The sequence below is a fragment of the Hetaerina americana genome, unplaced genomic scaffold (assembly GCF_022747635.1).
Source record: "Hetaerina americana unplaced genomic scaffold, ioHetAmer1.1.p SCAF_137, whole genome shotgun sequence".
Lineage (NCBI taxonomy): Eukaryota > Metazoa > Arthropoda > Insecta > Odonata > Calopterygidae > Hetaerina > Hetaerina americana.
Window position 1 is genome coordinate 590,719 of NW_027286481.1, and position 16,715 is coordinate 607,433.

The 16,715-nt window shown below is 35.0% G+C and overlaps 1 protein-coding gene across 1 annotated transcript; it reads left to right on the plus strand.

Annotated features, from left to right (window-relative positions):
* The first annotated feature begins 201 nt into the window (after positions 1–201).
* Positions 202–6,197, plus strand: LOC139686266 (uncharacterized). The gene is made up of 5 exons (XM_071583417.1): positions 202–383; positions 555–725; positions 1,296–1,505; positions 1,900–2,112; positions 6,048–6,197. The coding sequence occupies exons 1-5, from the start codon at positions 249–251 to the stop codon at positions 6,195–6,197; spliced, it is 879 nt and encodes a 292-aa protein (XP_071439518.1). The 5' UTR covers positions 202–248.
* Positions 6,198–16,715: the final 10,518 nt, after the last annotated feature.

Sequence of the window (16,715 nt, forward strand, 5' to 3'; positions counted from 1 at the left end):
ATGTGCGGAATTGTGATCCACTCCCTCCAAAGAGTCGGTCATTTTTATCGACCCTTTTGCTCTTGCACATGAACTGCTGTGTTGAAGAAAAAATAAGAAGAATGAAATGCCAATCGCAAGTTGTCGTAGCACTTGTGATGTTGTATTGTGTGAATAATCGAACTATTTTACGTAATGTTTGACAGACATCTGTATATTTAACGTTTTATTGTCCGGTCAATCATCCGGCGTAATCTTAAACGTTCAAAATGTGTGATAAAATTGATTTTGTAGTATGCAGATTGTGTTTAAACAGTAGTGGGCTTCTGATAAACATTTTCGATATGAATAATAAATCGGAATTCATGTTGGAAAAGACTATAGAGGATTTGATAAATGCAAAAGTAAGTGAGTTGTATGTGTGATGTCTTTTCTAAAATATGTTTTCAAGATGTTCGGTGTAATTTATAAGCAATTCATAAAATGCGTAAGGTATTGGGGAAAGTATAGTGATAAGTAGACGAGGAGATTAGCAAATTCTGATGTTAATATCTGTTTTTGATATATTTAATTAGGTTGTGGAGGATGCAAATTATCCCTGGTTGGTTTGTTCGACCTGCATGGAGAAGCTTACGGAATTCCGGCTATTTAAGCATCGATGTGCAGAGTGTCTGTTTGTTTTCTACAATCGTATCCAAAAGGGGTTCAATCCTGTGACGGAAGACTGGTTAACAAATCGACAAGAGGTCAGTTGTATCCATTAATTTGAACGATGTGTAACAAAATCATATCTTGCCCAAAAAGAATATATTACGTTGCATCTGTGTTGATTTATATGCTGTACAATTCATTCCCGTATTTCATAACTTTGTTATCAATCATAGGTATCATGCTTTGTGACAAAAATGTGAACTGTTTTTAGTATGTTAGCTTGGTAAAGTAATTTTATTTACATTACTGTTCATTTCTTCTTTCCCAAAATGCTTTCAATAATCTTGCGCCTTCAATGACAATGTTTCCGTGCCATACATAACTGCGCTCCACATCAAAGAAAATGCGAGCAGTTTCTAGACATCCTTTCTTTACGTCCGTGTCATATCTATTGATAAATTATTTCAAATCATTCAAGATCTATTCTTATTTGATATTTTCACCCTACTGAACAGTAGGGTTGGATTCCCTTGTGCTTCTTTATGGGGTCCACCTTAATGGGCGAATTTAACATAATGCCATAAAGGACTTAGTATTGGGTATGCTTATGCTACCATCACCTACCAAACTGACTGAGTTTGATTGCTGTTTTTATTGTTTATAAGGAGGTGAGTGATGTCCTGACCCAAGACAATAAGAGTCCTGGAGAGCATATGGTTGATGGTACATCTGACAAAGTGTGGGCATCGAGTATTACCAGTGAATCTGTTGTACATTCGGTGGGAACAGCATCAGTTGAGATGAAGAACCCATATTCACCAGTCCATGGAATGAATTTTATGGCCATTAATGATTGCAATGAAGTGAATATTCAGGTGAGTGAATTGAGCTGTTACCCATTGCAATCATAAGCAATTCTATTTTACAATTAATATTATAGTGTCTTGAAAGTTTAATTTTTTTTTTCTTAAGCATGTGGAAGAAGTGCAATAAGTTTCAATGGCTCTGGCCTTTCAAAAACCTATACTGAAATGTTGAACCATCATTTGATGATGTGTATTCCATTGAATTAATGGTAGATGCATGCAATTTAAGCTCCTGAAGTCATAATCTTTGATTGTTTTGCAAAATAATGGATACCAAAATTGTTTTCAAGCGATAATTACATGACCAAGTTTTGCCAAAAAGATTTTTTGCCCTGAATCACTTATTTTGAAATGGTTATCATATGCATTCATAAAATCATGTTGTTTATTCGCTTTGAATTAGTTTCCTGGTGAAATCAAGAAAGAGATTGAAGATGAGACCATCGCCAGAGATGCTGTCGACGGCAGTGACGTGGATATGCAAGATGACATGATCATTATCAAAGAAGAATTTGACACTACCAGTGGATGCCCTGTTCCTCTGAAAATTGACGCTGACTCATCAATACAGGAAGGTGATAATGATTGGTCGGAAAATGAAGATTCAAGTCATTTGGTGAGTGCATGTATTCATTTCAGGAGCATAATTATCAATCTATACTTTCGATCCAATTTTCTCTTCCGGGTCAAAGTAGTGTTATCATCGACAGATGTAATGAACACTTCAATTTTCTCCTACTGATTGGGCAAAGATCACTTAATATAAACCTTGTCTCCTAGATTTTGTATATGGGGTCAAATTTATGACAATAATGCCCTCGGTCGATAAGATGCAGGATGAGTCTGCTTTAAATGTTCTTCCATATATATACAGGGTGTATTCCAAAAGTGATGCAATCACATTTCCCATGCCACTCCTATTGAAAGGAGTAGAATTGAGTCACTGTTGGTAAGTAGGAGTGACTAAGCTATGCTTCAAACCAGTTTCAGTTCTCTCTAAGTTGTGGAAACAGCAGGATATCAGTTATTGTGCGCCAACCAGCAATCTGGTTCTACTGTAAATTTGCTGTAAAATCTTGCTATTTACTTAATGGTATTAGTGTATTTAAACAAGACTACTGCTTTTTGTTGTATAAGATGATTCCAATGGTCTGCATATGCAACTCTATTCAAATGATAATGACAAAAGCATTGAGTTACTGCTCATGATAAAGGTGGTGTATTCAAATAGGTAAATGTAGTGATTTGTCAGTTTTTTAAGAGGAGATAAGATATGCACAGGATTCTATTGCAAATTAAAGTGTCAGGATAGATAATGGCTATTATGTAGCATGACATGTATTAGGTTTATGTGAAAATTAGGGCAGGATTTAATTTTCAGAACAGGAAATAGACAGCTTGGGCCAAGTAAGGTTTGTTCAGGTAAGTCAGAATTGTGGTGATTCTGGGTATTTGCTGGGATGACCTCGTTTTTCCCTTCTTTATTCTTTTTAGCATCTCTACGTACAAATCATATTATTTGTTCTTTCCCTGAAACATGAATTTATTATTTGTAGCCGGGTATTAGATGCATTGGTTAGGCTGAAAGGCCTTTAATGACAGGAGCACTCATATATGTGCGATCCCTCAGATCTATCTGTCTGTTGCTTGACAGTTTTTTAAGGTTTTTAATCACCTTAACAGAGAAGTGGTTATCAAAACTTGGTAGTGGGAAGCAGGTTGATTAAGGATGGGATAGTTAAGGATCATGATGGTTTTGGTAAAATTGTATTATTTATGTAGAAGAGGGAAAGGGCGGTGTTTAATTGACTGACATACTGAGCAGGGCAGAAGTTACAGTAAAGGCTAAGTTAAATATTGTTTAATTTTATGGTATTTGGACAAAGAAGTTATGATAAGATGAGGGCTTTTCAGGCAGTTTGGTTCAAAGAGAGAAGTGTATTAGGTTAAAGGTTTGAGAATTTTAGTATTCAGCAGTATTTCAGGGTAATCACTTTTTCTGAGACAGTAAAGTAGCTGGTTGGTGTATTTTTATTAAAGAGGAGTGTTCTTGTTGAAACAGAAGCTACAGAATGAGTCAGAAGGAGATGAAGGACTTTGCATATGAACAGAGGCCACAGTTGAGATAAAGTTATTGTTGATAGTTGGTAAGGTTTATTCAGACTGAGTTGAAATTATTTTTCTACTGGTGAATGTTGATAGCTTTGAAAGTTATATTAGAGTCAGATATAGATGAATTGAAAGATACTGGAAAAGAAGAAGAAAAAGACATGACAGTACGGTTTGAGTGTTTCTTTGATGAGAAAAATTATGTTAAAATTTACCCTTAAATAGATTGGCATATGCATTCACTGCATTTTATAATGACCCTTCAAAAATTGAGGTTTTGCAATATTTTTCTATGCTTAATGGTAATGGTATTACTCTGCAAGAGCTTCCCGGCACTTTTCTTACCCTTTCACAAAGGTCAAGTCACAGTACGTAAGATCAGAAGAGATTCCACTGTAAACTTGTTGGTGATTGAGTAAGTTTTGCTAGGGTTAAGGCATCTTTGCATAGCCAAGCAAGTGAGTGATTGGTGGGCCACTGGCGCAGAAGGAAACCTCTTGTAAGCCTCAATAAAGTATGATTGCTTGAGATTAGCAAGGATCAATGGTGCTTAATATATCCAAGCAAGAGAATTTGTAATTATTTTGTTTTTATTATTATATTACTTGTGACTTATGGGCCACTGGTACAGGGAGAACCTTTCGTAAGCCCTGATTGAGTAAGAGTGCTTGAGACAAGCAAGGATCAGTGCAATATAGTACATCTTAGCTAGAGGGGAGGTGATTATTTTTCATTTATTATAATTTTTAATTTTATTTCATTATATGTGAATAGTGAGCCACTGATGAAGAGGGAAATCTCTCGTAAGCCATGATAGAGTGTGAGTACATGCAACAAGCAAGGATCAATGCTGCTTAATGCATTCATTCTCTAGAGTTTGTAATTATTTTGTTTTTATTTTTATATTACGTGTGACTGATGGGCCACTAGTGCAGAGGGAATCTCTCATTAGCCCTGATTGAATATGATTGCTGGAGTCTAGCAAGAATCAATGCTATATAGTTTATCTAAGCTAGAGGGTTCATAATTATTTTTCATTTGTTGTAATTTTTAATTTTATGTCCCTATGTATAATAAATAAGCCCATGACGCAGAGAGAAACCTCTAATAAGCCCTGATAGTGCGAGTGTATGTGACAAGCAAGGATCAATGCTGCTAAGTACATCCAAGCTAGACAGTTTGTATTTTTTTTTGTTTTTATTATTTGATTATTTTTTACTTATGGGCCACTGGTGCAGAGAGAACTTCTTGTAAGCCCCGATTGAATGTGATTGCTTTGGAGTAGCAAGGATCAATGCTGTATTGTCCAAGCTAGATACTACATGATTTATTTGCAGTTGCCATTTAATTGTTCTTATCATTTATGGTATCTAATTATTTCAATTATTTTTAATTTTTTAATGTTATTTCTTATTGGTTATATTCATTTATTTATAAATTTTTATAATTTTTAGAGATTTACTGCTTATATCTTCTCTATTTTCCCTCATCCATCCTTTGCCCATGTATAAGAGTAAGGCTGGTGTTGACTCTTCACATTATATTTTGGAGTTTATTGGTTTTCTGAATTTTTGGTAGCATATAAAATGAGGGTTCTCAGGATTATGCAAGTATATGATAATTCTTCAGAAGATGGGCAAAATTTGAGTACTATTCAGCATGGTTAAATCATTATCGAAAAGTAAGAAGGACAGATCTATTCTAACAATCAGAGATAAATTGAGTATGAAAATAGCTGAAATAGAAAAGATCCAAGAGAATTGAAAGGAATAATGTGAAAAACTGTTTGTCAAAGAACTTAGGCCAACATGGTAACACAGTAAGGAAACTTGACTTAGATAGAGAACGCTAAGACGGAAAATATCCAAGAAATTTGGAAAGAATATAAAAGAACTGAGAGGTTTAGACCTAAGGTATCCAAGTTTATGCATGAAAAAGTAAGTATACAGTGAGGAAGATAGCTTAGGTCCAGTCATATCTGATGATGGCATAGAAGGGGCTTTAAAGCGGATTAAGTTAAATAAGATGGTATGGGTAGACAATGTTTGCAGAATTACCTAAATGTTTTGTAAAATATGAGAGAAAAAGTATATGGACTGGTTAATAGTAGGTGTGAGGATAGAATCTGGCCAGAAAAAGTTTTTTAATAAGTTTTAGTTCCTTTCCAAATAAGGTAAAGTTCACATTCACATGTGAATACTACAGAACAATAAGTGTGAAATACTGCACATCTACATTGGTCTTCTTTGGATTATCAACAAAAGGATAGAATCGAGCAAATAATTACTTAGTGGATTTTTTTCATGAGCTATCAGCTAAAATATTTATTATGTTGCAAACAAGTTAACAATTTTTTTCTTCATTTCAAAAAAAACCATATGTAACAAAAATATTTTTCATGATATCCTGAAAATCTGTGATATTTTTTCTTTGATCTTGCAGGATCCTTTGGAAAATGCAGAAATAAATATATCCCCTGAAGAAGAAGTTGATATTAAGGATGATTGTGATGCTGACAATCCTCAGATGGAAGTAAGACTGGGAGGGGAGGTGTTGCAGGAACAAGGTAAGGAGAGCTTAGGACTTTGCTGACACTTCCCTTTTTCTACTGTCTGGTGTAATATAACCATTTGAGATTAACTCTTGCAGTACTACTAAGGTTTTTTGGAAAACCTGGGTTAATTTTTTAAAATTGTTTTTAAAATAACAGAAAGGCCATTTAAAATAGTTTGATAATTTGCAAAAAAGATGTTTATATTATCATTGCTTTTAGAATGGTTTATAAATGTATATTATATTATTTATTTAGCAACTCAGACAAGATCTTTTATTAATCTTGCTCTGTTTTTAAGCTTTTTTCTTTTGTTTTGATAAAAGATTATTATTTTAGATTTTATCAGTAAAGAATGATATCTTAAAAAACCCAAAACAACCATTTCCCCATTTCAATATCTGGTTTTCACCTTTCACCAAAGCATTTGTGAGAAATATTAAGCTTATTAAAAAATTGACATGCAAAATTTTTTGATGTATTTGTAATGTCTGCGCAATTCTTTTAATGAAAAATTAAGATGGGATTAAGACTCCATCTCGGGATGTCCTCCTATAGGTCTATAGAGCATCTTCATGGCAAAGTTACCTGATCTGGTTTACTTAAACCTGAAGTTGCTCATTGAAACACAGGCTAAACTGTTGTCAGAGAAATAACCTGCATGGTGATATCCTGAGAATGGGAAGTCTTTCATCTGAATGCCACAAAAATCTATGATCCTAAGATGTGAGTTAGTTTAGTGCCTTCTAGTTCTACCCTAAGGTCCTCATGGGATATTTTGGTATGGCAAAATAGACAATTTGCTTGGGTAACTTGATTAAATTTTGCCAAAAGTTGATATTTTTTATTTTAGCCAATAAAAGTATAAACAATTCATTCAATGAAATCAAATCAAAAGTAAGAAAAATCAATTTTTTGAATTAATTTAATTTAAGAAGGTCATTACACAGCACTGCCTCACCATTGATCTTGTCAATAAGTTATCAAGAAAGGCTAAGACATATACAGGATACCTTTAGTGCTGCAAAAATTTAGTGTGAAAATTTGATTAATTAGTTTTTCATGAATCTAAAAATAATTTGAATTAAATATCTTCTGAAAAATGCATATAGAGTTAATTATAATTCATCATAATAAGTTGCAAAAATAATTTGCCACTAAGTAATTCATTATATTTTAGCCAAGAAAGATACAATTTATGTTCCCAATGCAATCATTAAATAGTTCAAATCATCTGGAAACCCTAAGATATGTATGATAATTAAAACTAATTAATTGCACTATTTAATGTTACCTGCTGCATACTCACATTTTCCTAGTCCTAATCTTAATTTTTTCATAATTATGTCATATCCATTGTTATTGATTTATTTTCTTCATTATATTAAATGCAACAATATGAAATTTCCCTGATTTTAAACATTCTCTTCAGAGAGAAAAATATATCATTCTTTAAATGATATATTTCCTTTCCTGTGTGCTATGAAATACTTCAGAAATATTTTTCTTGATCTTTCTTGAAGTCCTTGTATAAAAAAATGGTTTTGGTATCAGGGTAACACTAAGTAAATCAATGTAGAACAGTGATGTGAGACAATTATGACCCCTTTTATTAGCTATTTTCCTTTACTGGTTGTTTATTTGCAATAAAAAACCTGAGTTCATTTTACTTCAAGGCCATGCTATATTCCTTTTTATGCTCAGCAATATCAGTTTAAATCTAATCAATAAAATATTACTAAGCAAAATAGCCTAGTTTGTATCTCTCATTTATTAGGGAGATATTGAAGATATTGTGAGTGACTTTTAGTACATACTTTATATACTTACAAAGGATAAGGTGCTTATTGATTAAGCATGATGGATGAAATAAGCAATTGACATAACAACAGAAAAGGTAAAATTTTGCAGATACACAAACGAGGACCCTAAGGTATCAGAAAATTGGATGCAGTAGTCAATAGGAGCTGTTTCAGTGGAACAATTTTTTTTTCATTTTGGCAGAAAACAAGGTGGACTATTCAGAGTAAAATACTGCAGTATAATTTTATTTCCTGTTGGATGAATTACCAGTGCAACCATTAGTAATGCTCAAGACTTGTTATGCCAATCTCTTCTAAGGAAACCCAGAGTCTATGAGTGATTTATACTTTTGAGAACCAATTCAATTCAAAAGACCAATCACAGTCAGGCTACCCTTCAACATCAGCAACTGATCAAAATATTGACAAAATCAATGCACTCATTGGTGAAGATCATCACAGAACCATTAATCAACTCTGTAAGATGTCTGGAATTTCCTTGCATTTCTTTTTGGTTGATTTTTTCTGAAGATTTGCATTTGAAAAGAAAGATTTTCATACCTTATTGCAGCCAAATTGGGCTCATACCCTTCTCTTTGTGATGCAATTTTTGAAAAAAAATAGCATGACATCATTTCTCCACTCCCCCTACCCTGAGAAAAACATATTGACTCTGACAAAGGTAAAAAAAATGTGCTAGAAAGCATAATTCAGAATGATCTGAGGTTTTCCTGGCAAATACTATGGAAAAAGGCTTCTCCGGTTTTGCACCAGGTCAGGTAGGGTAGCACCAACGTTTCGACAGCTAACTTTGCCATCGTCTTCAGGGTGAATTGGCATTGCCAGGAATGTGCCCGGGATTTATGTTTGCTCTTGAGTCTGCCGACTCGTGATTACTAATCTGGAATCCATTGTCTCAATTTACCTGGTTCTTGTTCAATCTTATGTGGACTCCTTCATTGACATCTGGTCCCAGTATCCATTGGCTGGACAAAGGACCTTTGTCTTAGAGAATTCTATTCTATGTTCCTTTTCGATGCAATTTTTGCCACCGCCAATTTCTTGGTGTAGCAGAGTAGAGTTGGATACATCTCTTGTTTTCAATGCGTTGCTTTTCCACTGTTCTCCCCATTTCCACAATGTATGATCTCCCACACTTGCAGGGTATTTCGTAAACCCCAGCTCTTTTTAGATTCTGGTCGTCCTTCAAGGTGGATAAGAACGATTTTAACTTGCTCTGAGGTTTATGTATTGTCTCCACCTTATGTTTCTTAAGAATTCTGCCAATCTTTTTCAATATGGTGGACAAAAACAGGATGTAGGCTCTGGCAATCAGAAAACAGCGGACTCCAAGCCAAACATATAAATACTGGGCACAATCCCGGCAATGTCACTTCACCCTGAAGACAATGGTGGAATTATCTGTCGAAATGTTGGTGCTACCCAACCTGACCTGGTGTGAAACCAGAGAAGCCCTTATCCCCAGGCATAATTCAGGTCAGCTTTAGTTAATGACAGATGCTTTCTTCCTGGGATTTCAGCACAGCTGAACTTGCTAACATACATACATACATTGACAAATGACTTTTTACAGGAAAAGATGTGTACATGCATACCTATAATAATTTATTTAAAATAATACGTTTATCCAAACTGGTTTAAACAATATTTTTCATTGCAGGAATATATTATTAAATGAATATCAACCTTACCTTATCCTTCAAATGTTTCAGATGATTACCAAAAACAAGATAATGCAGGAGAAAATGCTTTAGCCACTCAACTGAATGTGAATAAAATTTGCAACAAGGTATTTGAACAAAGGGACCTTCTCAAAGATGATGTAATTCATGTGCATCTTAACAAGGTGATGCAATTCAAATGTGATGTTTGTTTGGAGGTATTTAAGAGAAAAAAACACCTTGAAAGTCATATCAAATGGGTGCATGCTCTTAACAAGGAGCACCAATGTGAATTCTGCTCCAAAAACTTTCTAAATTTAAGTAAACTCAAAAGGCACATGTCAACACATACTGTGGAAAGGCCATTTCAATGTGCATTATGTTTAAAAGGTTTCGCTAAAAATATAAATTTACAGATGCATATGTTAACACACACTGGAGAAAGGCCACACAGGTGTGAAATATGTAGCAAAGGATTTGCTCTTAGTAGTAGCTTAAAGAGGCACGTCTTGACACATACTGATGGAAAGAGGTACAAATGTGATGTGTGTTTAAAAGCATTTCCTTATAAATGTTTTCTAAAGGATCACATGTTGACACATACTGGTCAAAGGCCACACAAGTGCAACATCTGTTCAAAAGCATTCGCTCAGAGAAGTCATCTGAAGTCACACATGATTACACACACTGGTGAAACACCACACAAGTGTCATATTTGTTCTAAACCATTTGCAACAAAATCTTCTTTAATAGGCCACATTATGACACACACTGGTGAAAAACCGCACAAGTGTGACATTTGTGCAAAGGCATTTGCTATGAGAAGTCATTTAAAGACACACATAATGACACACACTGGCGAAAGGCCACACAAGTGCAACATCTGTCCAAAAGCTTATATCCAGAGCTGTGAACTAAAGACACATATGCGGACACACACTGGTGAAAAGCCACACAAGTGTGTCATTTGTTTGAAATCTTTTGCTGTGGGTAATCTTCTAAAGAGACACATGAAGACACACACTGGTGAAGGCCATAAAAGTGCAATGCCTGTTCAAAAGCATTCATACAGCGTTGTCATCTAATCTCACACATGCGGACACACTCTGGTGAAAGGCCTCACAAGTGCAATGTCTGTTCAAAAGCATTCATTCAGCGTTGTCATCTAATCTCACACATGAAGACACACCCTGCAAAATGATCATAAAAATGTAAGATCCTAGAGCTTATTTCACTCTATAGAAACGATTGTAAAACTTTCATTAAAACTTTGTAACAAAGTGACATTATTATCCTGTTTTATGTAATTTCTTCAAATAAAAAAGAATTGATAAAATGACAAATCTCAGCATTATTATGTATATCATGATAACAATAATTAATCCTCTTAGTGCAGCGGGGATCTCAGGGGTACTAGTGAAAAGTGCGAAGGGTAATTTAAGAAAATGTATCACCTTAGAAAAAAAAATATGAAGTTATTTGTTTAGATATCCATGTTCAGTTTTTTTAATTTAAAATATAATATTATAGTTAATAATGATGTAATATATTTACATCATCTGAAAAATTAATGTAATTACTACAGTATCATAAATTTGAAGAATATTATTTTAGTAATTATATTTCGATTTTTAGACACAAAACTAATGTTTTTTAAAAAACATTTTTCAATTAAACAACAGTATTTAAAAATAATAAAGAATCAAGAAAACATGTAGAAAATATTATAAATAAATAAAGAAAAACCAGTGAATTTCAAATTTTTTTGTCAGCCTCTGCATAGTTTGATTTTGATGAAAAGGCTGATCTCACTGTTTCAAATTGGGACTTTTCCCCTTCCTTGAGGCTGCGGCAATGTGCTTACAATAAAAGGCAGAAAAAAACCAATTTCTAACTCACAGAGAACTGCTGACAGTGTAATCCAGTACACAGGGCGCAATTGATTAGATAGGATGGACGGCAAGAGAAACAAAAATGATTACAAAGCAGTGTTCTCATTTTCATCGTCTCAACAAAGTCTGTACAACTCTGGGGATTGTATTGCTGACTTCACCTTAAAGAAAGTGGGTTGGGATGTTTGGAGTTTGAAGTATCAGGCTCTGCAGGAAAATAGGTTTGGATTGCTGTTACCTCTTGTGGAAGCAGCCTTCAGGATAAATTAGCATTGAAGTAATTCATTCATGAGGACCATCTCTTGATGGAAGAAAGGGAAATAGGGGAGACTACCTAGAAGGTTCACTTATCTAGACATTTAGAACTTTAGGTTCCGGATGGGTTTCCATATCAAGGCACTTTGCCAAATTAGATGGTTCTACTTGAGTATCTTTGGTACTAAGATTCTGGCTTTCAAGGAAGGCTTTGATGGATATTTTGTTTCTTGCTGGTAGTGTTAGGAGCCATGTCTCATTAATTCTGATAATTCATAGCAAAAAATGGATCAGTTTCCTCTTGAATTGTTTGAAACATTGCTAAAAATTTGTTGGAAGATTTGTTGGTAAATGGCTTTCAGCAAATCCAGGATTCACCTTGCCCAGATATTTCCTATCCCTAATTCCTTGTAGAAGTATGTTGCCCCCCTTTGTTATAATTAATTCATGGCCATTTGTTATTTAATATGTTGCTTCAATTTATGGCCATTCTTCAGGTGGATCATTTCCAAGGGATATAAGATCATGTTTTATTTAAGCTTCCTAGTTTTTAATGGTTGATATTGAAGAACTAGAGTCCCTGTACATTTAGTTAACTTTGGATTAATTTCCTCAGAGAATAATGCATCCATAATGAAGAATTCTGAGGCTGCAAGAAATTCAAGTTAATTTATTTCAACAGAAGCAATATAAGGAGCCACCTGCCACTCCTTGCCTTCAAGAGAATCAATGGTAAATGAAAGTGATAAACAGGAATTAGTGATAAGTACCTAAAACACAGTGGGAGATAGTGGACTTGATATGGACCCATACCAAGAGATGAGTGTAAAGCAATTGCCACTGCAACTCCCTATGCATGAAATGCATGACAATGATGAAGGCTTTGTTTCTCAGAGCCAGACGAGGAACGGGAGCCAAAGGAGAAGCCACTGTCAGCAGGACCAGAAGAAGAGGGAGGCTCTTCTTCCTTACCACAGGCATATACCCATATAGATTTGCATCCCAGTTAGACCATTGGTTGGGGTGCCAATGTACTAAGACCAGAAAGGAGAACCCTTTACCTTCCTGCCCACGTGGTCGACACCGGTGATCAATGCATATATGACAATGCTGGTAAACAGTGAGATCCTGACAATGGAAAAGATGAGATGCACGTTTCCCATTGTAGCAATCTTGAAAGCGGGAGGTGGCAAGAGGATCATTCAAGACCTGTCGCCATCTATCAAGTATATCTGAACTCTAAAGTTCACCCTCCACTCAGCTATGCAGGCACTGGAGGTAATTCCCATCAATACCCAATTGATTAAATTGGATATAAAAGATGCCTTTTAACTTAGGAAAAATACTATCTTTGCTTTCTACAAAATAAACTTTATTGGTCGACTAGTTTTGTTACACTGTAACATCCTCAGGACTAGTGGTACAATATAGATTTATCTGAGTTACATACTCGGTTGAGTAGAGGTAACAGATGGAAGATGGGGGAGTGTAATTAAGGAAAGGAGAGGTGTAAGAGGGAGGGGGAGAAGGGTTGGGAAGGGAGCGTGGGTTTGGGTCATGGGGATTTTTTGGGATGTAGAATAGGAATGTCCAGGAGGAGTGAGTGGAAAGGGAAGAGGTGGTCATTAGTTATCTTTTCCTTCTTCTTAACCATTTTTAGAATTTCTAACTGCTCTTGGATATCCAGCTGCATCCCTTTCTTCACTCTGTGCAGTAATTCGGGGATGAAATCCACTCGGTGGCCTTCCTTCGAGAGATGAGTTGCAAATTGAGACATCCCAGTGTTCTTTATGAAATCCCTCCAGTGTTCTTCCGCTCAAACCGTTGAGCTCCTCCCTGTCTGATCAATATATTTAGCACCACAGTCAGCACATTGCAATTGGTGAACCCTGCTCTGGAGAGTTGGTTTCATGGGGTCTTTGACTGCTGGTAGCAAACTCCTTAGGTTTTTGTTATTGTAGAAGGCAGGTTTTATGTTCATATCACTGAGTACAGGGCCTATTTTAAGGGAGGGTTTTCCTACATATTTAATGTGTCGCCACAAAGCTAGGTCTCTGGGTGGGGGTCAGTAAATTTCTCTGAATAATTTTTTTTTCCTTTTGTTATCTAACAAGTCATTAATCAATTTTTCTGTGTGCCCATTGGCCAAAGCCATTCCTTTAATATTGGTTATTTCCAACTTGAAGGCTGAGGGGTCTTAAGGGATAAATAATGCCCTGTGTATCATGCTTTGAAAGGCTGCAAGTTTTTGGTGAAATGCATGTTTTGATGATGCATGGATGACCTGGTCTGTACAAGTGAGCTTGTGAAAAATAGAAAATTTGAGTTTTTCCTCTTTAATGGAAATAGCTAATTCCAGGAAATTCAAATTAAAACCCACTTGGACCACCTTGGTGAATTAAACCCTTGAAGTTAAAGAATTGATGAGCTTTAAAAAATTTACCAATTGTCTCTGTGTATCTGTCCACAAACATAATACATCATCTATGTAACGGAACCAGTAGTGCATATTTTTGAGAAGAGGATTTTCACTTTTGAAAAGTTCCATTTCTAGGTTATTCAGAAATATTTCAGCCAGTAGAGGTGATAGGGGGGAGCCCATAGCTATACCTTCCAATGGTTGATATAGGTTTCCATTAAACAAGAAATAATTCTAGGGTTGTGAAGTGCAAATTTGTAGAACATTCCCAGTTTAATGGAAAATATAGCATAAAGAGCTCCATAGAACTGACAAACTCCTTAACACATATAACTCCACCAACGAATTCCATATTAGTGTCATTTGATGTTGTAAACTTATTCACAAGTATCCCAAGAGAAGAAGCAGTGCTCCTAGCAAAGGAAGTGCTACTCAATGCTAAAACACCAGAAATTATTTGCAATGAAGTCATATCTTTATTGACATTTTGCATAAATTGCATGTTGTCTGCTAATTTTATGCTGAAGAGAGTAAGGCTGTGAATGTCCGGAATGATGTGATCCCTGTCAAAGAGGAGGTTGACACTTCTAGTGGTTGCTCTGTTGCTCCAGAATGCATAATTGCCAATGCTCAAATCAATGCAAGGTGACTGGTCCAGCAATGATGAAGCAGAAAATTTGGTGAGTGTTCATATTCATGTTGCTAGCATAATTAGCAATCTTTGCTTTGAAATCAGTTTTGTTCACAGTTGAAATTAGCCATTTGAATTTTAATTATCTTCCCTCTTTACATGAATTTGCACTTTCCATTTTGTTATCCTATCACCTCACTTAAGTTATTGTGACCATCAATGACTGCAGTTTATGTACCTCTGTTTGCAGTAGTGGTTAGGAGTATGTAAAAATTCTATCAGTCATTAAAACTATGGAAGTATGAAAACATCTTTGCATCTCTAATGCTTTTCTTTGATCTTGCAAGATCCTTCAAATAATGAATGATTCTGCTCATCTTTAAATTAAGAATTGGAAATTAAGGATGAGTGCGTAATTAGGATTCCTTGGGATGAAGGATGCCTGGGAAAGGATCAGTTGCTTGAACAAGATAAGATGGTCTCACCACTGTTGTGGGTATACTTTTTCATCAGGAAAAGCCTTTTCACTGCCCTCAGTGTTTCCTTTTTAGTTATTATGAACCATCAGTTGAGATGCATCAAGTATATATAAAATCAAAACGCAAATAACTTTTTTCAGTTTGCAATTTATTAATGCTATTTAAATTTCTTTGGCTAACATTTTATTCACTTTTTTGAGGGTTCATCTTGGTATAAAGGCAGTTTCTTTGTTAGAGTTTAGTCTGCAAACCATGCCATTTTATAGGTGCCTTGGGATGAAACCATGAGATAGACCAAAACTCTGACTTCATCATTTCTTCCTCCTTAAGGTATTTCCCAGTAGTTCCCTCTCAATCTACCAATAGCAATTACTTATTTGTTTTCCTTTCTGTCCACCCTACCTTCTCAAAACCCACATTTCAAGTGTTTCAATAATCATGTTTCTGAGTTATGTGAAATTAAAGCTGAAAGATCCAGTCACTAAAATTATTAAAGGCTTGTTATATGATGAGGTTCACTGTCTGAAGTGCCAACCTAGCCATACCTTCTATATTGGACAATATACCACAACCCTTCATATTAGAATCAATAACAACCTCAAGGCTCACTCTAGAATTATTCCAATTGGGATACTTCCAATGCCCAAAAAAGCCCCAGAAAACTATAGTTCCTTTGATAAATACTATAATATCTCCATTTTAATATCCTTCTCATCCCTAGACCCTCAACTTAAACATAAAATAACAGCTGACTCATTGATTCTTCAAATACCAAGGTGTAAATGATAGTTTCTCTCTAATCTCAATCTTAAGTTATCTTCATCTTCCATCTGCAGAATGAAATAATGCAACTTTGGAAGGCTCATGTAATTGTAAATACATACTAACTGAATACCAATTAATGCATATATGGCTACCATTGAACATTCACTTCCTTCTGGGACAAATAGTGCCTTGGCAGAATATTTATGGAAGATATTAGACTGCAGATGATTGATTGATGCATGGGCTCATATCTGTTTGAATAACTCTACCATATCTACAGGTGAAATCATTAAATTAATGTTAAAAATTTATTCATTTGTTATGATTTACCTGTCATTTTCAATGAAAACTTCTCTTAAATTTCGTGTAATAATGTCTTCACTGTGTGAAGACATTATTACACAAAACATTACATTACATTACATTATTGACTTCATTATTTTACACAAGCACAAACTCTAATTATGGATATCCATTGAATAAATATTTAATAGAAAATAAGTCAATTTTTATTAACATATTCTAGGAGATGTCCTGTTACATTAATTTGTGAGGATAAGAATATTAAACTGCACTGTATCCTTCCATTGCAAGTGTTTTCAACTTGCTTCCAAAGTCGTAGTTGATGCGTCAT